Source organism: Rhodamnia argentea, chromosome 10, assembly GCF_020921035.1.
Source record: "Rhodamnia argentea isolate NSW1041297 chromosome 10, ASM2092103v1, whole genome shotgun sequence".
Lineage (NCBI taxonomy): Eukaryota > Viridiplantae > Streptophyta > Magnoliopsida > Myrtales > Myrtaceae > Rhodamnia > Rhodamnia argentea.
In genome coordinates this window covers 6,998,464-7,021,272 of record NC_063159.1, presented here as the reverse complement: position 1 = coordinate 7,021,272, position 22,809 = coordinate 6,998,464, and the positions used below count along the sequence as shown (strand labels likewise).

Here is a 22,809-nt window from a genome sequence, read left to right as displayed (position 1 = left end):
ACGTGTTACTCGTGTGGCATTATCCTTTTCGCATTCGAAATGTGCCTGTGCAGAGCCAGGCAGCGGGCCTTTCCCTGCTTTGAAATCACAAGCGTGCCATTTGAGTGCCGTTCGTGTCCGGCATGCTCTGGACCAGGATTGCCACACATGGGCCTGAAAAAAATCAGTACGTGCACAAAGTACTGGCTGATTCAAATCTCTTCAAAAAAAAAAATAATAAATAAATAAATAAGAGGACGAGCTGATTCAAGTTTGTACCGACACTTCTCTTTTTAATCGAACATATCTTACTTTACCTCAAGAAACATATCTTACAAGCGTTTTCTAGACAACAACGAGTTGCCGGGGCCCAGAGAACACACACAGTTACACGTATAAGCAAACGACAAACTTATTTAAAGTCATTCACACTTGATCAACCGGGCATCACACGCATTGAGACCCATTAAGTTTAGCATCCGTTTGCAGTCCATTCCTCAGATTAGCATTTGCTCGAGGATTTAACAATGCCAATCCTAGTAGTCGTTCCACAGCTACCCGCCCATACTTGTCATCTTTTGCATAAACGAGGAACGAGATGCAGTATCAGAAGCATTGGCAGATAAATGGACCCAGATGTACCACGGAAAATGTGATTGACGCTTCATGGTGATGATGTGCCCCGACATGCAATCAAAGAACTTCAAATAAACCATGCAGTGCATCAATCCGCTTTCCAAGGTTGTATACATCATGAGAAAGTCCCATCACAAGTCAGCTAGTTTCAACCGCGGAACAATATTCATCGATTGCAACTCCTGACAATGAATCAAGCGTCACCGACAATTAATATTGCATACATACTGTCGAGTATAAAATCACTTTGACCATGCACAGATTGGAATAATGAAAAAAAAGGAAGGAACGATGGCATTCCAGCTACAAAGCACAGTAGTAGTTCTGGGTGGGCTGTGTGTGAAAGGAGTATATACCTGGATTAAAAGCTTGCAAGCATATGGCAATTTCATAGTTGAAATGTTGTCCCCATTCTTACACGAAGAACATATTCCTGTTTTGAGCTTATGGTTGTAATATCCTAACAAACCACAAGCTCTGCAAACCTGCCAAAGAATGAGAAATTAAAATATCGATGATCTCTTTCAGCAATCATTCATTAATCAGGGCATCAATAAATGTTGATAAAACGCTTACAGAAATTTGAACCGGAAAATGTTGCAAACTCAATCAAATCGAGGGAAAATCCTGGGTGTATAATTTACCAAACCAATGCAGCAAGTTTAAAAGAAAGGCTTATTTTGAGAGGATTTGAGGTTCAATATCCACTGGATAGTAATGTAGAATGATTTTAGTGGCAGCTTAACACTACGACACAAAATATTGCCCTTTTCCTTTAAAATCACATGTTAAATATTTTCTATAACAAATATAGCATGACAGGTAATAATGTTACACAATACCACAGGCAAATTCATGCAATAAATTCTTACAAGCACACCAACCAAATCGAGCATTTCTATTGCAAAAAGGACTTGCACTAGGACCAGGACCGGTAATTCGAATGATAACTGACCACACTGACCTTATTAAGGAACATAAATATGATTTAATCGATACCTGAACCTCGAAAGGATCACTAGATAACATCAGGCGCTCGTAGATAAGCATACTTGCACCATAAGCTATCAAACAATCACGTTCCATCTCTCCAACTCTTAGCCCTGGATGATGTTCAACATTATTACAAATAAAGGGTACTTCTTGCTGCAAAAGGAGGTAACTTGAAATCGAATAAACAGGTGATGTAGAGACCTCCATTCCTGGCTCTTCCTTCAGTTGGTTGTCTGGTTAGCATCACACGTGGACCACTGCCCCGAGCATGCATTTTATCCAAGACCTAGACATTTCAAGTTCAGAGTCGCAAGTTGCTAAGATTAATGTAGATGAACCATCTTCATTCACAATCTGCAGAGTCTAATTTGACCAGACCAATGCTTATAGATAGACAAGGCAAGCCATTTCGCAGATCTTGCAGCACGAAGGTTGCTCCTCAATATGATGATAGAATGCTAACAACTTAAGGTAGAAAGGGAGATTTCACAAAGGGTCCATCCTGTTGTACTTCTCTCTAGAAGTGAAGTGATTAATGGGCTTGGAAGGATAGGAGATGATGTCAGAAAAATAAATCTCAAAAGTTGATCTCTCTTGCTACTCTTCACTTGGTGCATGTCAAAGTGTCGAATTGAAGATTTGGAGAAAAAGTAGTCTCTTTTTAATGTATGGTCCATTTGCGATTTTCTAATGAGGGTGGAAGGCATAATTCTGTTAATGTTTATTCTTTCAATTCTTCTAATATCAATGTCCTGCACAAAATTAAGTTAGCAAATTGCAGCTTTTTCTCCTTGTCATGTCTTAGTACAATAATTTATTACATCCTTTGAGAGAGCAACGGTCAATAAGTTAAAAGTTCCCAGAACCCACTAGATCAATTCATCAAAGAAATGGACACAGAGTGGCAGTATATCCCAATGGGCCAAAAACTCACCATGTGTTTCAACTTCTGGTAGTAAATTGGCCCCATAAAAATATAGGCCTGAAGAGGGCAACCAGTTATACCTATAAAACCACAGAAATAATCAATATACTAGTTGACACAAATCAGCATAGACGACAAGAACGCACTAATGCAATCACTTTTATGCTATATCTTGAACATATACACTGTTCGAAACTGCTGTACACAATATTGTTGGGCCATGCATGATCATGTCTATCAAATCTCCTGTTACTTCACAATAACTTTACAGTGCAGAAGTGTGAAACAGAGCAAACCCTACACCAAATAAATGCAAACTGTCAAGACTACAAGGATTCGCCAAGGGATCCTTTCTACCTAAATGAGAACTACAAAGACAGATTAGATGAAGTTGCATTTGAGAAACTACGCTTCAAGTAATCATTTAGATCAGAGAACTTCTTCAGCAAAGTCCACCTTTTCCTACGTTTACCGCATATTGGTAACTTGAATGCTACTTATAAAACTCTTCTTCCCAAGGGAATATCTTTTTGTATATGTGGACAATTTAGTCCTGTGTTTCACTTCTACATATGCAGGTCAGCCTTCGAAATGCTCACTGCTGTCCTGGATATGGTAGAACATTTATGTCATACTAAATGTTTATAATCCCTACCGGCCACTTCTGCTTTCAATTTGCTGTCTATAAAAACACTTCTTGCGCAGATACCGACGGGGATATTTTGACAACCAATCAATATGCAAATTGATCCTTGCACAAAATCATGGTAAATTCTGTTATAACTGCAACTATCTAATGTGTATATGAAATGCTTTGTTTCAATTATACAGGTTTGTCTAATTAAAAGGATATTATAGTTTCATGACATCAAAGAGAAGCACAAAAAACTTGTGTTAGAACGAAAAGAAAGGAAAAAAAGAAAAAGAAAAAAAGATAGAGATATTGATGCATTGAAGTTCAGTGAGACAAACTTGACCGAGATGAATAATTACCTGAATAGAGAAAGTCCTTTCCATTGTAGCTGAAGCCATGCTTGACAAGGGTTTCACTATTCAAAGCATAAGTAAGTTTGTTATCCTATTTAAATTTGCTAGAAAGGAGGGATGGTCTAGTAGAGATAAAAGAACCTTATAGCCTCGACCCTGTCTGCATGACCACTTGGTTCACCAAATGCACTACCATAATGAAACCTTCCACATGAAACTCCAGCTTTACTACCAAGCAGCTCAATCATCTTACCTACTGTCATTCGACTAACAAAAAGAAGCATAAAGTCAATAGATTTAACACAACACTAAAAGAGTGCCAGTGCAAACCTAAGTCCCTAATCACAGTGCATGTTCAACCAACAAAAAAACATCATGATGATGAAGATAGACTGTGATCAGACAATTTAGTTCCACTTAAAAAAGAAGACCAGTGTGCCAAAGAAGTATGTATCCATCTCAAGAAACATCAAAAGGACATGCTCCCCCCACCAAAAAACACAAAGAAAAAAATCCTTTGTGAGTGACGTGGGGGTTGCTGCGGAGGGAGGAAAGATCATTCTCATTTCAGCCTCAAAAAGGTAAATTGTGCTAGCTCATGTCTGCTTCACTTTCTGTTGTTCTATCCAAAGGGAACCTCTCCTTTATTGCTTGTAACTATTCCATATAACAAGAGGTTTTTCAAGTAGTCCCTAACTTTCAAAAACAATTTACAATCCATTTAAGTCCTTTATTTGGAGCATGGCTAGCATGGTACATGTTGAATAATTATCCCACATCACTTGACAACTTGACAACGGGTCCTACATGCTCTTTATATTCATATGGACTCCCTCCACCTATAAACTTAAGCTTTGGATTGGACTTTCTAGCATCATATCAGAGCCTATGTTATCCTTTTTGCAAATGTGCACCCACCCCCCATTAGTCAAATTCCACGTGCCGCTCGTAGTCCAGCTTGCACAGTGTTGAAGTATTGTCCCACATCCCTTGATAACAGGTCCTATATGCTCTTTATATTCGTGTGATCTACTTCCACTTATAAGCTTAAGCTTTTGGGTTGGACCTTTTAACGGTACAAACTTACAAACTAAGATAGTAACGACCATGGATAATAGGCCATATAGCTAATACAATATGAACCGCCTATTTGAACAACAGCAAGCAAGGTTAACTCAGAAAAAGATTAAATTTGAACCAATATGTCAGAATATCCTGAATAGTGTGGGGGTAGTGCGACCGAGCATGGCAAAGCTATGACATATGCATAAGATGAAACGAGTGCTGCAGTAATTGCAGCAAACTGTCGTGAAGTTCATAATCCATACTTCTAATTAGCTGACTACGAACATCATCTGAGAAACTTTGATGATCTTGCAGGAATTGTCATGAATTTTCTCTAATAAATGTTATTTTGAAAAAGACGAAACATATGTTATCAAATGTCATTTCTTGTACAGATTATACTCTGGCAGATTATCATATCAATATAACCTTCACTATGCAAAAAACAATTCTTGCTACTTGAAATATTTTAACAATAGCTTTCAAAAGTTTTCCAATGTAACTCCTTGATGACTTGTTCCCAAAAAGTTTTCCCCAAAAAAGCCGAACAAGAAATGTCAGCCATGGAAAGGTAGTGGCCTGTAGGCATGAAGGGCTCCTTCGAATGAAAGACGAGAAATTTCTAGTTATTGTCACTGCCATTCTCAAAAGGCACGTCCACAACTTTTTCTGCATGTTCATGCCATTTATCAACATAAGCGACTGACTTTTCTCTGAAAAAAGGCAATACAAACTTAAAAACGCTTTCCAACAAGCCTACTATTCAAAAAGCTGTAACTTCCCAACAAAAGACATCAGGCTGATATCCATGCCAAGCAATGCTAGTGATGCAAGGTGGAACTAAGGACTTTACCTTGGAAAACCATGAGGATTCATAATCAAATCAGGGCAAATCCCACGTTCAGAAAACGGAAAGTCTTCTTGCTGAACAATGGTACCACAAACTCCCTTCTGCCCATGTCTGCTGCTGAATTTGTCTCCAACCTAGGCATGCATTCAGAGAAGTAAATTGCAAATTGAGAACCTTTACAGCCAAACAGCATTTATTATGCCCACCTCAGGTCGACGAGTATGCCGAATCATGAACTTAATTGATAAATTGTTGTTCTTATCTGAACAGAGGGTCACTCTATCCACAACGCAAGACTCGCCTTCAGTGCCCTTAAATGTTTGTCGGCTAGGCTTATAGTCACTGGACAATACATGAAAAAAACAAGTCATAAGCCAACAGAAGACACAACAACTACTTCATACTTACCCAAGATAACAACACTCACCTATCTTTCAGCCCAACCATTACCGGTTCTCCCTTTGTTATGATAGGGGATTCCTTGTTAATGTAAACATCATTTGGCCTAATAATTTCCCCAGGTGCAGCGATTCCATCGTTATCCAATATCTAAACAAGCCAGATAGATGAAGCAACAAAAAAGACAGGCAGATTCTATGCAACTTCATTCCTATTGACTAATGTTTTTCGATTAGATAATCAGATCATAAGTCGTAATTTGTGGGCATGCTGCATCTAGAAATGACACTGGATAAATACTTTTAGAGAATTATAAAGAAACTGCAACAAACAAAAAAGTTCAGAAAACGAACATAACCTCATAGTTCTGACTTCTTGTACATTCAAACACGTACAAAGGTTAGAAATTTAAAATCTAAAGAACACATAATCTCATTAGTACAAGAAAGATTAAAAAACTAAGTCAATAATGATTTAGAAGAATTTTATAGAAATTTAAGCTCTATTTCCTCAACAAATTACCAGATACTAAGAAATTTGAGAGATCTGACATTTCATGATGAAGAGCACGATAACAAAAAATAATGCATCACCATTCTATAATTCTTGAAATGCAAAACATGCTGAGAGAGTCCGGAATGAAGGGCTTTTGAGATGAAAAGTTAAAAGTCTTAAGACAAAATAAGTATGGCTTGCCTGCATCCTTTCCCAGTCTGGATTTTCACCTTTCTTGTTTATGTCATCTTTCCTAGGTGGCCTGAGTATTCTGTCTGATGTCTTATTTTCATACTTCTGATTGATGGCACTATACCTGGAGATTATCACAGATACCACATCAAGAAACTCAAGGAATGAAATGAGAGACAAGAAGAATTAAATAGCATCATTGCCCGGGTAGGATTTGCATACTTTTTCATCACTATACAATGACCGAATCCACGATCCAAAGACGATTTATTCATGACAATTGCATCCTCTATATCATAGCCACTGTAACTCATCACTGCAACAGTCGCATTCTGCCCAGCTCCAAGCTTGTCGTATCCAATCTAAAACCAGAGATCAAATCACTCCCTTATTCACTTTAAACTATCATAACACAACTCTGACCTTACTCACCAGTTCAATAGTTCTTGTTGTTAACAAAGGACGTTGAGGGTAGACCAACAGATACAGTAGCGTGTCCATCCGAAGCAACTGGAGAATCAAGACAGTGCAACAATCCTTAGATTAAAACATAACCATCTCAAGGAAATCAACAGCTCATATTATTATGCGAAATCTGAGGAGAAAAGATGTAATAATTTACACCATCAACTGCATTGTTCTTTGACGGCTTAAAATTTAAGAGAAGATTGTTGCGCACTCAACTTGAACATGGTATCAGAGTCGAAGATCTCCCATTCGATTTTTCGCACTACCCTTTCACCAATTTGTGGTTTTCCCTCAATTATACATGCCGGGTTTTCAGAAAGTTCAACACAAAACCCTTACGTCATTCGGTCGAAGGAGCCTTCATGTACATATAAAGCCCATTCAAAGACCATTGTAGCAATATGAGACAACTTTAACATGCAAACTAGACCAAGACCGACGCAAGGAATTGACCATCAGGGAGCCACGGACATGGCTGAACCTGGCTTCAATACCATATAATGTAAAAGCTTAAGCCATTATGTGAAGGGTTATTATTGTATATGTGAGATTTTGAGGGACCTATGCCAACTGTTCTAAAAGCTTAAGCTGTTAGATGAAGGCATTCTTTAATATTCAATTATTCTATCACACCTCACGCTTAGTCTTGTATTTTGCCTAGTACTAAGCGTGTAATTATTTAATTGCTGAGCCAAATTACATTGCGCTTGCTTAAGACCTCCGTCATCATACTGGCCTTCACATGAAGAGCGTGAAATGAAAACTGTGTCATTGCTTAAAAAATGAACTTTCAGAGAAGAAGTTTGCCACTTAAACCAAAAAGACTGAGAAATAGTCATCACAAAACAAAATCAAATGGAAGTGGTCCAGAAGGTCTGAGTGAATACAAAGTACACACTAGTGCAATGATGTAGGCACATTCACCAACAGATATAATGACAAGAAGTCGTGTTTTACAATGTCTTCTACTACATGGAGGAAAATCAATCTCTATAAGTCCGCATCCCCAACAACCCCTCCCCCCCACCCCCTCCTTTTCTCTTCCCCCCAAAAAAATTACGAATAAATACAAGAAAGAAAAGAAAATCATACAGACAACCCTAAAAAGAATCCAAGCAAAGGGGGATAGGAGCATCAGAAAAAAGGGAAAGGAAACATTAAAAAAAAAAAAAAAAGCCAGTAAATCTGCTAGGTGTCATTTTGATCCCTAAATACTTCAGTTCCAAAATATTAATGAACAATATTACTAAGAACAAGCAGAGGTGAAACAAACCAAATAAAGGGTCGAAATTTTGCATGCACACTAGATGAGTTCAGTTTGTGTTAACCACTACGCAGTATCAGTGGAGACATAAAAGTTTTCCTCCAATTGACTGATGAAACTGGTGGGCAATATGCTAGGATGAGCGATGGTCAGCAACGACATGATTCAATATACCATCAGAAAAATAATTATGGAGAAGTACAATACATTTTCTATAGAAATAAAAGTAGTAGCAAGAGGAACATGGTGGATGCATACACCTAGTAGGGAAAAGTACATTAGAAGTGTCAAAATTTTGGTACATTGCTAAGGTTTGCTCCAAAACATTTCAAATGCTCATTTTAGACCAAAAACTTTGAAGAGTCGATTACTTAAGTTACGCTGATGACTTGGTATCTTTTTAAGTATTAACAGATTTTTTATATGGCCTCCTATTTGCTATGTGGGATCTTTTATCATTTTTCCTCTTTTGCTCCCTCTCTCCCCTCCTTTTCACTATCATCTTTCATGGTGTTGCTACCACCACATGCCGCCCTCACCACCCTCCAAAACTAGCCTCAAGACGAGGCTCTTCATATCTAGCATTGCCAACGCCCAAGAGGTTGACTGGGAGTCAGGCTACCCCGCTGCCAAACAATCCATTGAAATGAAATTTGAGGCTACAGTTTGGCTTGGGGAGCAATTCAAACCTAATTCCTCAATTTGGGGCAAATTTGTATCGTTAAACAACATTGTATGTTCGTGTATTAAGGAATGATTTCAATGGCGAGCCATGTAGGACTATTGAATGTTAAAATAATGCTAACTGGCTTTTCCAGCAAGCCAAGTGATCAAATTCCTTGAGCACTATTGTGGCATTAAACTGAGCACCGTTTGGCAATTCTAATGTACTTTTCGCATTTATAAAAGTACTTAAAAATAGGTCTGAACTAATTAAATTCTGTTAGGCTTCATTTTGAGGAAATGAACAAAAAATTGTTGAAACTACAACCATTTCATCGAGCTGATAAGATGCAAAAGGTAAAGCATAAAGTTTCGGAGGAGAGAGAAATATCCATAGCAAGAGAAAACAATATAGGAACCAATACAACCAAATTTGAATGGCATATGGCCAAATGGAAAAATAGTCAACCTAAAGTTCAAAGATTCAAAGTAGAGCAAGAGACTTGCCTGATTATAAGCAATATTCCCCATTGCCTGCTTCCCCATTGCACACTATTAAACATAGGAAGTGCTGTAGTGAGATGAAGTTTTATTGGTCCACAGATCAGAGCAAGATTATAGCTAGTCAGAGGAGTCCATCAGGAACTTCCAACGAACCTGGTATGTATTTCGAGGCGACTGGTTATGATGAGGAAAAGGAATTAGCCCAGCACAAACACCGAGGATGGTGAATGGCTCTATCTCAATATGAGTTGTCTCTGGAGTAGCCTCCCATTCATATAAAGAGATCTACAGTAGATGCTCATTTATGACTAATGTAGCAGTAAATAACTCCAAACATAAAGTGAACTAATCAAATGAAACCAACCAAAGCGTTATTCTCCTCATTGACGTCCAAATATTCAACCAAACCTTCTCGCACAAAATCATCAAAAGTACGTGCTCCATCCTGAAAATTGAAGTCAGAAAATGTCAAGGGCACATGTTAAATGAACATTAAGAAAAGAGTAAGGTTCAATTAGTAGACATAAAATGTGCTTACCAACAGTCCCTTCATATGATGCTCTTTGATCCTTGATATACCTTTGTCAGCAATAACAAGGGGACGACATACCCGCCCACCATCAGAAGCAATGTAAACACAAAGCTGATAAAAAAAAATTCAGCTGTCAGATGCCACACTAAGAGCAATTAATTATGTTGATGACACCATAAAAATTTGCAATAATTGTTTTGCCATCATGGTAACACCATCAAAATTTGCATTAATTCTTTTGCCATCATGGTGACCACCACTGATCCCACATAAACCGATCAGCTACCCTATCAGCTCTGTTCACTACACAACCCATGAACAAATTGACTGTTCTCGACCTCCTCTTTTTCCGATGATGTGGAACCCCAGTTTACGTGAATAAACATCGGACCATGAAATATCCACTAACCTCTTCTCTTTTTTACTCACACATTTTTATAGTTTTTAGAGTTGCACCTAGAACACCTGTTTAATTGTGGGAAAGCGGAGAGAAACATTTACCTGCTTTTCATTGACAAAGACACTAACAAACTCGCCTATTCGGCCAATTCTCCGTAACTTCCTCATAGTGTTCGCAAATCTCTGAAAAAAAAAAAAAGAAGCAAACCAAAAGATTGTGTCACAAACAATTATGTTCACATACTACAACACTTTCAGACTAAGGAAACAATAAGGTACCTGTGGTCTCCTATGCTTGCCCAGAATGAGCCCATTAAAAATAACCAAGAATGAATTGGGTGTATGCAGCTCTTCACCAGATAGTAGTTCCAAGTCTTCGACACCCAAACAGTAGCACTATAGTAACATCAAGAATGTCGAGATTATGGTCTAAAGATTGCTAAAAGCCACCAAGCTAGCTACGTAAATAAAGATAAAAAGAGAAAGGTAACCTCATCAGTTCATATCTACCTGTTTAATTATAGTGTTTACAAATAGAACCACTTTTTAAGTTTTTTCATTTAAGAGGGATCATCTAGAAAGAATCTCTCCTATTCTTAAACACCAAGTTCTATCCCATGGTGCTGTGCCTTGTTGAAAATGGAAACCCTAAGAGTGGGATACTTACCAGACATTTTTAAATAAATCTAGGCTAAACAAGTTGTCCACCAATCTCTCTCCGAAAACTCAAGCAATTAGAAAAGGCACCATCAACATGTAGAGAACATATTTCTCAATGCTCAACCAGCATGTAAGTTTGCCCCTATAAGCAAATAGAGGCTGTGGAATAGGCACGTTGAAGAGGAGGTGCACAATATCAGCAAAAACGAGAGTAAATTCGTACGAGACAAGTGCCAAGATATGAACAATTGGCCTACGACATGATCACCAATTTTTTTTTTTTTTAACATTAATTGAACATTTTTGTGAAAGTTTAAAAAACGTCAAAAAGGCATTAGTAAAGGAATCAATAACAAATATCGCATATGCGTCAAGCATATTCCTTAACACAACTATACATCACAAATTTACCATGTACATGTCAAACATGAATATTCATGGAATAAAAGGGTCGACTGGTATGGCTATGCACAGGGTTAAGAGGTCTTTACTGACTCCTGTAAAGCCATAAATATGTGCACAACAATCTTGATGACGTAGGGGCTATAAAGAAGACCTATCCTAGCCACACATCCAAAATACCATGAGCTATCCACAACAATCTTGATGACGTAGTCGCAGACAAGCAATCATTACTGCCTTATTTTATCAAGCTGGTGAGCAAGACTGAAATAATTGTCAATAGGGAATCAATGTGCATGAAAGAATATGTACTGACAGGATAAAACTCTAATGTTCAGGACCTTATTATCTCATCAAATCGAAAATCAATTTTTTTAAGTAACTACTAGGTCAGCATAAAAAACAACAGACTGAAATCAAAATATTGTCAGAGCTGGAAGTAGAATTTAGATTAGTGCCTTAACATGCTATACGCAAGAAAATTAAATGAGAAAAACGAGTTTCTAGCTATTACCAAAGATATTAGTGGACCCTCCTCTTGATCAGTGGTAACATGAGTCATCAAAGCCAAATTCTTTACTAGACCGCAAGCCTCACCCTCTGGAGTGTCACATGGGCAGAGCATTCCCCACTATAACCAAAGAGACAAACTTTAAAGATTGACTACAAGGCATTTAAAACTAGCTATTGTAGGCAGGGCAGACTAAACAGATAAGAACTACACAAGATCACAATTTGGAAGTTATTCAGGAAATCAAACATATCAAGCACCTGGCTTGGTTGCAAAGCCCTAGGTCCACTAACTTTCCTTGACTTCTCAAACTGAGGTGAGATTCGGGTCACATAACCCAATGTCCCTATAAAGGATAGCCGAGCCAGCACCTTTACACATAAAAGTAACTCATTAACACCAAATATAATGAGGATGATGAGAGAGAGAGAGAAACAAAAGTTAAAGGGAAAAGGGACAAACCTGTGTCATGCCCTTCCTGTGCATCCTGAAACGTTTGACATCCCAATTTCCAGTTGAAAGGGCCCTTTCTAAGCCAACAGTTATAATATCCCTAGGTAATAACTGAAAAGAGAAATGTTTGCACATTATTCGTAACAGTAAACAGTTAATCTTAGTATTGTGGATTCTTTATCTTGTACATCAGCTCAATCACTTGATGCACTCTTTAGTATGTGTATAAGCCTAGGGGTTGACAACCAACTAGTACACCTTGATATTTACTTTTTACCAAAAAAAGGGGCAACAAAGAGATGATATAGATTCATTCTGATCCATATCAGAACCTTTTAAGTTTCCCATGGGAAAAAAGGACAATCCAACCGTAAAATTGCAATTACTAGTTCTCCATCTCAGAGTAGTTAAAAATGCTTCTTGATTTGAACAATTGAAATCGATCCAACTCGCACTAAAAACAGGCCTGGTGGGACAACGCAGGATCTCAATTTTTGACTTGGTGAAATCGGTGAAATCGCGGGTCAACCTGTGAGTAACTGCTGCTGCCCTTTGTATAAATTCGACTTTTAATTTCTCTGGGCTGATATAAAGAGTCATGATTATTAACAAGAAAGGCCTGATAGACTCAGATAAAATGGTTTGTTTCCTTAGGGATGCAAGCTACCACCAATTATTTAAAAAAGAGAGAAACACATATGATTTTTCAATTTAGAAGAAATTATTCATGGAAACTCTTGGAAAAAGAAAAAGGACGCTCGGTGAGAAAAGCGACCTGTGATACCAACCATCACAATGGTTGAACTTGCATTTGTGATGGACCTGCAAATCTGACAGCCAAGTGGCAAGTCCATCAACTCTCTCCCTCCCCGCCTCCCTCCCTCCCTCCCAAGTGGATACTAGATAGGTCTTCAACTGACACAAAAAATTACCTTTCCGGACCCAAAAATAACGAATCTAGATATTTCATTTCCATCATCATGATTCAATTTCAAACATGTCGCTCAAATAACTATGTATTTTCCTGCTTTTATATATCTTTAATGTGTTCAAGGGATCATAAGAAATTTATTTCATTCAATTTTAGGTAAATTGTATTAGTGCGACTAACAAGCATCTCTTTATCGCTTAATTAAGCATAATACGGCTTTTAGTGCATTTCAATGAGCGTGTAGATCAATGTGTAGCCCAGAATATGCCAGGACTATTCCAGTGAGCCCGCTTGCCCCAGATTGACTTTAGGAAGCAGAAAAGGCAAATCTAGGTAGAGTTGCTTGATGTCAAGTTGAAATGCAGTGATGAATGCAGCTTTGAGAGGACAACCTCTTCTTCAACCTCCCTTGGGGAAGTCAGGAAGTCAGGTTGTGAGATTTGGGGAAGCAAATAGGGGTCTAGAAAGATTTGAACTATGGATCTCCTGCTCTTATACCATGTGAGATTTAATGGGAAAACTGCCAACTGTTATAAAAGCTTAATTTGTTAGATGAAAGCACGGTTTAATATTTAAATCTTCTATCAAAGGTAATAGCCTTTCTTCTTTTTAGCTAGCATTGTTGTGATAAACTTTCAAACGATTTGCTCAAATAGCTATGTATTTTCTTGCTTTTATATAGCTTCAATGTGTTTCTTTTACAAGTTAACAGGATCACTAGAAATTTCTTTCATTTAATTTTTAGTAAATTGTATTAATGGCACTAACCGGCGTCTCTTTATTACTTAAATAAGCATAATAAGGCTTTTAGCACATTTTGACGAGCATACAATAGTTTGAAGTTATTTTATGTATCTTGTAATTCAGTCTTACTAGCGCCATACCGATCTTGCATAGAATGGTCAGATGGAGCTTGTGAGGTATGCCAAGCACATGAATATCGCACTATCATGTTGCAAGATATTATTTGGTTACTGTAGGAAAAAGAGTGCTTACCATAGAAAAGTCAAGTGGGCTTGACCTGCTGCGCTTTGATAACACATTATCTGCCTGCTTTTGGACCTCGCTGATCATAGTCTTAAACAAGTCCTGCGGCGAGTTGTAAGAAGTGATATGAAGAGGTATACACATCCTTATTAGCAGTAACACTTTCTCTTTTGAGTAATCACAAGAAATGCTAAAACAAACACATACCTCAAAAAGCAGGGAAATTAATTGGCCAGATAACTCCAACCGCTTGTTTCCCACGTAATCCTAATAAAGATAAGCAGTGTTGGCGCATTTTTAGGTTAAAGAGGGGGAATCACTACTCATCGCCCACATCACTTGAAACTAGCCAAGCATACAAAACGGAGTAACTTAGGATTCAGGGGTTTCAACAGACCCCATATAATTGTTCATCTTGGTCCAGGTCTCAGAAGCGTATTGGTTCTACAACATAGGAAGGATGAACAATCTAGAGACACAAACAAGTCTCCATATCTGTAAGGCTATCAAAATTTCACACAATCATAAAATTTTGTGCTAGGCAGATGAATTATGTGCATCACACTGATAAAACAATGCTTAAGCATCCTTTAACTGTTAAACGTAAACACCGTATTGGCTAGAGCAGGTTAAGACTTTTCCACCATATTGCAGGTCACCCTGTCATCCATAATATCAAATCAATCATTCTCGTCTTTGGTTAATTTACCAAGGGCTATAGTCGTACCACCCAATTGGATTGTCAAGTCTGACTTGTTAATAGCCTGTTGTTGCTCTATGGAGAGGTCATTTATGAACATGAGATTAACCTTATCCAAGAAAAACGTCCGTGTGATCTATTGCAAAAACTTACAAATCCCAATACAATTCTCGTTTTCCACCTACATATATTATATATCATACCCATGGGGAGGTTGTATATAATTTTGGACTATTGAGAAAGATGGAGAGAGAACTCAAAGGGCTACATCTTTACTCAACAGACTCAAAGAAATACTAGCTAAGGGCTCTATTTATAGAGCATTAAGAGACACTGCGAAACCCTAATTGCCTAGTATGATATTACCTACAGACTAAATGCTAATATCAATATCACTAATTATTACTTAGACAGAAGTAACTATAACACTAGTCAATCCTGCACGTGATATATTAGCATCTTCTGATGAGTTAGGGATAATGCAGTCAAACTTCCATTGGAGGAAAGAAATTTTCAGATGCAATCAAGCAGCAGAACAGTTTTCCTATCCCCCCAAAATTTTTCCTTAACCTAACCATACTAACTAAAGCATGGTTACACAGGATGAATCAAGTAACACCTCAATGTAATATACTCCTGTTCACACACCAAAATATCACCACAAAAGAAAGAAGTTCTTCACGATAGGGTTCGGCTCATTCACCTTATCATCCATCGCATCCTTATTCAAAATTGCTTCCATCATGCGTCGTAACATCACAGCAACATATATACACTTAGGGCGGAAGTTATTCTTGATCACCTTATGCATTCAAAATACGAATAGATCACTAAATGAATGAATAAATAAATAAATAAATAGAGAAACAAATACATAAATAAATAAAAATTGGCTTATGCTAATGATGTTTAGGAGAAAGACAATATCAAAAAGAATTACCCGCACGTTAGCAAGAAATACATCTCGAAGTATAGACATAGCTCTACCTGCCTGAACAAGTCATACAAACAAAGTAAGTGCCACTCAGAAGGCGCTAATAAATACTTAGTACTAGGGAAAACTCAATTAATTTCTAATAGCATGTCCTTGGGCATGGCACAACCTTTCCTGTCAAAAGATTTGCATATGGCAACTTCTTCACCTGCAGCAGAAATCAACGTGTGAGAAGATGAGCCGAAACACCATGCCATCACCATAAAGCAAGGCTAATATACACATGGTTGAAAAGGCAACTAAATCTCCCATTTACTTAACATACAATAGTCACCATAGAAATTAGCTGTCTCTAACCTTTTCGATGTCATCTAACATGGTTATTGTACCTTACTGGACTGAAGTACCATAGCTTAGTTACCTACAATTCACAAGTACTAATGCTATCATTCAAGGAAGGCTTGAGAAGAAATTCCGGATAACTATAATTCTATGAGAATAATAATGAGGCTGAGCACAAGAAAGGGTTGAGAAGATTATTAACAGCTACCCCCAGGGCATGGTGGGTAATACGTCCTATACAAGAGGTGCCTTGATCATGTTGATTCAAGATATTTTTTACAGAGTCCATACAGAACCTTGTATCCAGCGGCTGAAATTCTGGCAAAGGCTCAAATGCATGGGAATCTGAGTTGCTGAATTCTTGGAAAAAAATCATAGTTCCTAGAGTGCATAAACAAACAATTGGCACAGTGTATTTGATAATATAGTGGTCCCTCTTTTCTTTTTAAAGAGTAGAACCGATGGGGACTACATAACAAGTTTAAGGAACTTGATGCACTCTTGCAGAACAGAAACCCAATAGAAAAGAGCTTGAAGTTGCAAAGCTTTTCAAACCTTTCCCTCGAGGAACTCAAGAGCTTGTTGTTGCGTAAATATACCAAGGCTTGCACATTCCTGAGATTAAAGCAATTTGTGAGACTCAAAAGCCATAACCTAGAAAAGATACACATCATCAGAAACATGTAGCCAAATATGATTTCATATCCTTACTATATGGTACTGATAAATAAACTAGATCAAGCTTATCCTTTTCCATGATGACTTCACTAAATTTATACAGGACTACAAAGGTTTCCATAATTCCATTTTCCAGGAAGATGATTTTCATTGGCAATTAAACGTGTCATGATAGCATGAGAAATGGCATGAGAAACATAATGCTCCCAGAGATCATAAAACAAGATAACATATGATGAAGTATGCCCCACATTGCTTGACAAAGGGTTCTAAATGCTTTTTATATTCATGTGGTCTCCCTCCACCTATTAGCTTAAGCATTTGGGCTGGACTTTTTAACATGGTATCGTAACCACTGCTATCCCTTTTGTGAATGTGCATGGTAAAAAATTCCTCAAAAACTCCACGTGAATGTGTGTACTCAAAATTTCAACTTCACATGCCACTCGTAATCTGGCTTGCACGTAAGTGGGGGTGTTGAAGTATGTCCCACATTGCTTGACAAAGGGTACTAAATGCTCTTTATATTCATGTGGTCTCCCTCCACCTATTAGCATAAGCTTTTGGGTTGGACTTTCTCACAACATAATTACACGCGCATAATCACAAGCATTGGAGAATGTAGGTCACTAAAAGATTCATTTTAATACATAGAGGATTGTGATGAAAATTAATTGACCCCGACAAGCATTAAAAAAATTTCCTTGACTAGGAGACATACCTCAATCGATGGAAGAAGAAGGGCACCATATCTAGGATCTCTGCCGATCATCTGGACTACCTCTTGATCGCTTTCCATTCCCATTGCCTTCATGACTATCATAATTGGAATATTCTGCAGAAAGGACAACACAAAAGATCAAAGATGGTCCTTTTAAACATGTGAAAGAAACTGAAATACATGAAACCACAACCACCTTTGCAAACTGATTGAGTTGTAAGTACATCTTCTCTTTTTCCATCACAACCACAGTTTTGCTCTTTGTGGCTTCTGTGCTACTAGTAACAGATGCATTTATGCTGCAACAAGTCAAATGGGAAAGAACATTACAGTCAAGACATGGAACATCACAATGGTCATAACATGGCTTGGAGTTGTGCAGAATCAGATACATGTTGAACTAGACATTTGCGAAGGAGTACCAATGTTTCCTACAGTGAAATCTACTTCAAGTGGGATAAGAATGACTAAGCAATTTAATCACAGAGTTACTGGTACAAATTCTACAGGAGAAAGGCCAATAACCTGGCAGTAGCAAGAAGAACAATCTATAAGTAAAATAACAGCAAAATTCTGACAGTAAAGAAACTTACTTCCCCTTCTTGTCAGTAACGATAATTATCCTGTTCTTCGACAGTTGTTCTTGTATTAGTATCACCTGCAAACAATACAGTTACCGTAAACTCTGTAAAATATATGCCATAAGAAATGAGCAAACAGACAATTCAGCAGAAAAAGGCAAGTGAGAACAGCAAGTTTTGCTAAAAAACCAATGAGACAAACAACGAGACACATGCAAATCTTAGTTTCTCAAAGCACTGCATGCGATTCACCTAATATTTCTGATACTGCGGAGCCATCAATAGCACAAATACCATGGTTGATTAAAATAGACAATTAAAAACCATCAGATCACAACTGATATGCATAAACTTCAAAGAGAGAATGCACATTACAGAAATTGTGAGCTCAGGAAATTATATCTCTGGCTGAAACAGAATGACAGAAGATGCAGTATAGGTATCAATCCCAGTTTGTCTAAGGTCTCTATCAACTTCATTGAGTTTTCTTTTTTTCTTTTTTCTTTTTTTATAACCGAGGTGTCGGGGCCAGCTTGCGCGCACCTCGACTATTCCTCGGGGGAGATTAGCACAGCAAGCCACCGCCATGGCCCCCCACTTAAATCACAGGTGCTCAGCTGGGGAATCGAATCTGGGACCAATGCGCCTAACCACACAATCCCAAGTGCGCCCTAACCAACTAAATCACCCGTGGGTGGGTAACTTCACTGAGTTTAAGTTCACTAATAGCAACATTAAGTGCACTTGTTGCGCAGAAACAATCTCCTCTCCAGAAGAAAAGACATTTTAACGTATCAACATGTGTACATATGAACTCAGTCCATCCATACCTTATACTACTACATCCATAATTGGACTTCCCCACATCAGCCAGTGAAACCATGGCATAACACAATTAAGACATTTGCAAACCAAACCTCTAGAATTTAGAGACTAAGGATGAGGCAAACATGGTTTAAAAATGAGAAAGCAAAGAACACTCAACGGCGCAAGAACAGTGGATCGCAGCGTGCTTTCTTCTGTACTCTACTACAAAGGGCTTTTGTCTCGTAATTCAATTCTCACAGCGACAAAAAGAACATTTAGTCTGCACATAATTGTTTCGAAAAGGGTTTGTCACCGCTGGTGCCTCCTCAAGGCCATTTTCTAATAAGAAACAGTCAAGGACCCTTCCACTTAATTGAGGGCCCTTTAGAAAAAAAGAACCATCACGAATAACGGAATGTTGAGGTGCTACTAGGAGAATGGAACCAATCGGAACATGTTTCGCTGAAATGCATATAACAACCTATAAAATGGTATAATTTGAAAGCATTGTGCATCAAAATAAGAAAATACTAAAATATGATGGTACAGTACCTTTTCTGTTCCTTTTATTATAAAATACCCTCCCGGATCCAGGGGGCACTCACCTGAAGCGAGCAAAGCAACAGAGTGAAACTAGCAAGATAACAGAAACTCATTGGTGAAGAATTAAAAGAAGCTAAGGGGAGAAGATTTTGAATTTAGCACACAAACCGAGTCTTGCAAGTTCATCTTCATCTTTCCCAAATAGAACGCAGCAACAGCTGCGAAGCATGACAGGCATTCTTCCAATTGCAACATCATTCTACAAGATCATTTCCCATTGGTATCGAGATTACAGAATGCCCAAGAGAATATCCAAAAAGTTATATAAAACAATCAAAGATACTGCAATTACCTTTTCTGACAAGCTATATCCTCCATGACTTCCTTTGGTATACTCCACATCAACCAAAATTGGAGCAGCATACCTAATTATATGCAATTATAGTTTTTAGTTTTGATGTGGGAGGGCAGCGCAGGAGAGATCTGTTTTCTTGGTCAACATTAACACTTAAAAGTACTGAATGAAATCAAACGATCATGCTAAGGGCATCCAGGTGCTAGTTGTAAGGTGATGTGTGGGCTGAGGAGAAACGTGGATTTTCAATGACGTTAAGAAGAAGATAACAGAAAACAAGAAGACAAATAAACCTACTTTGCTGTAACTATCCTAATATCCAAAACTAAATTAAACAATTATCCAAAAGAGCGTTATGTCAAGTTAACTAAAATTGGCTGATCTTTCAGTCTTAGTAGCTCACAAGTTTCTGATGACACATCGATGTCAAATACATCCAAATATAATTCAACTATCAAAGCAGTGGTAACTCAAATAGTCCCATCTCATCTTGACCTATGACATTAAAACTATCTGAATGCCAAAGCAACCCTCTTCTTTATTGATCATCTACACTCAGAGAATAATTCAACCGCCGCTCTTGCAAATCCACCGCCAAATCAGAAACCTATCTTCCATTCTCATCCTCACCAACCACCAATTCCGAGTATGAAACCAAGTATTCAACTCTAATATGAGAAGTACCAATCAGAAATTTATAGCATCCAATTCTATAATTCTCCACATTCTTCTGAAAAGAAAAGGCTACCCACTTAAGACCAGTGACTAAGGAGCATAATCAGCATATATCATGTGCAAACACAGTTACAGCTGAACAAGATGCAGCAATGAAACTAAATGATGCACTACATACGTCATATCTGTCAAACGGCACTTTTGAGGAGAGAGATCCTCCACAACACCATCCCCCATAGCTACAGTTGGATTGCCAATTCTGACATCTTTAAACCTACCCAGATAGCAAGAAACACCACATCAGATTTTCCTCTAAAATAACGAGAAAATAAAAAACTCAGAAAGACATATAATAGGAGATCTGTCACAGAGAACGAAATGATCTTTTGTTACCAACTATCATGGAATTTGAATTAAAATTGCTACATATTGGTAAAGATCAGTAGCGAGCACACAAAAGCAAAAACATCATGCAGTACTACGGATGAGAGCATCAAATGTCCTTTTGATGGCTGAGGGTAAAAAAGGATTGATGGGCGGATGTAAAACAGAGTGTTAGAAAATAAACTATATGGAATAAAGAGAAAGTGAATGAGGAAAAAAGAAGGGGTACGTCACCTGAGATAAAGGTTGGGATCGATGTTTGACACGATCTTGTCATTAGCACGGACAATCTTCTTTATCTCCGTGTTTGCAAAATAATTAAAAGAATCCAAGTGTTGCTTGACTAGCCCTCGCACCTGAAATCACAAAAATTATAAATAACAGTTGGCAGAACTGCACCTCCCATTTCCTAAATAGTTCCTAGACATAAGAATATCAATACAAATGTTGATTACCTTCAAGAACTCGGGCACGAGCTGGAATTTGTCAACAGCTGATTTTATTGGAGCGGCTATCTTTTGATAGTCGACATCCGAGTGACTGGCATCATCAAGAAGAACGAAGATAATTTTCAAAATACAAATAGTGGACACGTTAACTATCTTAACCAATAATGGTTGTGATCAAGAATTTTAACTCGGAATCAGTAAAAGCACCTTTTGTTGCGGAGGTCTTCCATGAGCTAAAAAAGCTGCAAAGTTTTAGCTTTTAGCTCTGCGCGATCAGTTCACGAAATTAAATATAAGGAAATTGCAGGAATAGCAATTGGACAGCCAGTTTGGTAGTTCGCTAACTGGAAAACCTCTTGCACCTGCACCATAAGATGAAAATTTCCTCAGTTTCGGAGCAAAAGAACGGCAAAACAAGTTTCAAGTATCTATTCCGTCCCCGCTAGCTTCGCAATCCCACATCAATTTCACAGATTGAAAACAATTAAAATCATGAACAGCGATGAGAGAGAGAGAGAGAGAGAGAGAGAGAGAGAGAAAGAAAGAAATGGAAATCGCCGGCTCACCGGAATGAGACGGAAGCGACCGCCGAGAAGGGTCGAGCGGGCGTGCGATGTGGCTGAGGCACTTGCTGGGCCGTGATGGAGGTGCGGCGGCTGACAGGTGGTGGCGACGTCGGGCGGGGGTGGAGTCTGTGGCGCAGGGGCAGCGAACTGGGCGTCGGTCGAAGGTGGGGTTTTAGAGGGGTTTTACTTTTAGAGGGAGGAAGGACGGTACCGTCACTCGTAGGAAACCGGTACTGCCGTGAAGTGTGTGCATCACATATTTACGCAAGGGAACCGGGTGAATCGTTTACCCGGTTCCTTGGGAAAATGATAAACCCCACCAGACAAAAAAAAAAAAATTAATACCACGAAATTTTAAATTGGTACACCTATAATTAATACCCTAAATTATCTTTTCAACCATCAAAAATCCCAAAATTAATACATGTGTGCAAAATTTACCATAAATTAATTATTTTGATCATTAAAAACCTCAAACTAATACTCATAAAATACATTCACCCTCCGTTAGTTTCCATTAATTTATATTAATACCGCGAAAAATCTTAAATTGATACGCATGTGACGAATAGAGGGTAAAAATCTTTAAACATGTACATCCAGCAATTGTCATATGTCATCCAAATCAGCAATTTGACGATAAAATTTAACAAAAATTATCAAAAGATAAATTTGTTACGGGGGTTAATACCATGGAAAACTCTAAACTGGTACATCCGTGACAAATTTATCCCAAACTATTTTTTTACCACAAAAAATCCCAAACTGGTACACATGTG

The 22,809-nt window shown here is 38.0% G+C and overlaps 2 protein-coding genes across 3 annotated transcripts in view; both read right to left on the bottom strand.

Moving 5' to 3' along the window:
• The window catches only part of LOC115750563 (protein FAR-RED ELONGATED HYPOCOTYL 3), an 874,908-nt gene that overhangs the window by 617,209 nt on the left and 234,890 nt on the right, over window positions 1-22,809 (bottom strand). The window lies entirely within an intron of this gene.
• Window positions 717-22,228, bottom strand: LOC115750555 (DNA-directed RNA polymerase III subunit 2). Of its 2 annotated transcripts, none has more exons than XM_030688008.2 (39): window positions 22,031-22,228; window positions 21,672-21,826; window positions 21,471-21,555; window positions 21,250-21,371; window positions 20,810-20,905; window positions 19,954-20,026; window positions 19,770-19,860; window positions 19,611-19,663; window positions 18,264-18,328; window positions 17,867-17,969; window positions 17,671-17,784; window positions 16,827-16,886; window positions 16,099-16,137; window positions 15,936-15,986; window positions 15,699-15,797; window positions 14,503-14,562; window positions 14,305-14,397; window positions 12,387-12,488; window positions 12,185-12,295; window positions 11,928-12,044; window positions 10,631-10,747; window positions 10,454-10,534; window positions 9,959-10,063; window positions 9,785-9,865; window positions 9,574-9,705; window positions 9,424-9,468; window positions 6,954-7,031; window positions 6,744-6,883; window positions 6,531-6,645; window positions 5,863-5,984; window positions 5,642-5,777; window positions 5,439-5,569; window positions 3,662-3,787; window positions 3,527-3,582; window positions 2,543-2,613; window positions 1,810-1,894; window positions 1,615-1,718; window positions 972-1,100; window positions 717-797 (listed from the first exon to the last, which is right to left on the bottom strand). In XM_030688008.2, the coding sequence occupies exons 2-39, from the start codon at window positions 21,692-21,694 to the stop codon at window positions 747-749; spliced, it is 3,462 nt and encodes a 1,153-aa protein (XP_030543868.1). In that variant the 5' UTR covers window positions 21,695-21,826; window positions 22,031-22,228; the 3' UTR covers window positions 717-746. The 2 variants fall into 2 exon arrangements, with proteins under 2 accessions (XP_030543868.1, XP_048141886.1); XM_048285929.1 differs by having other exon boundaries at window positions 21,471-21,552.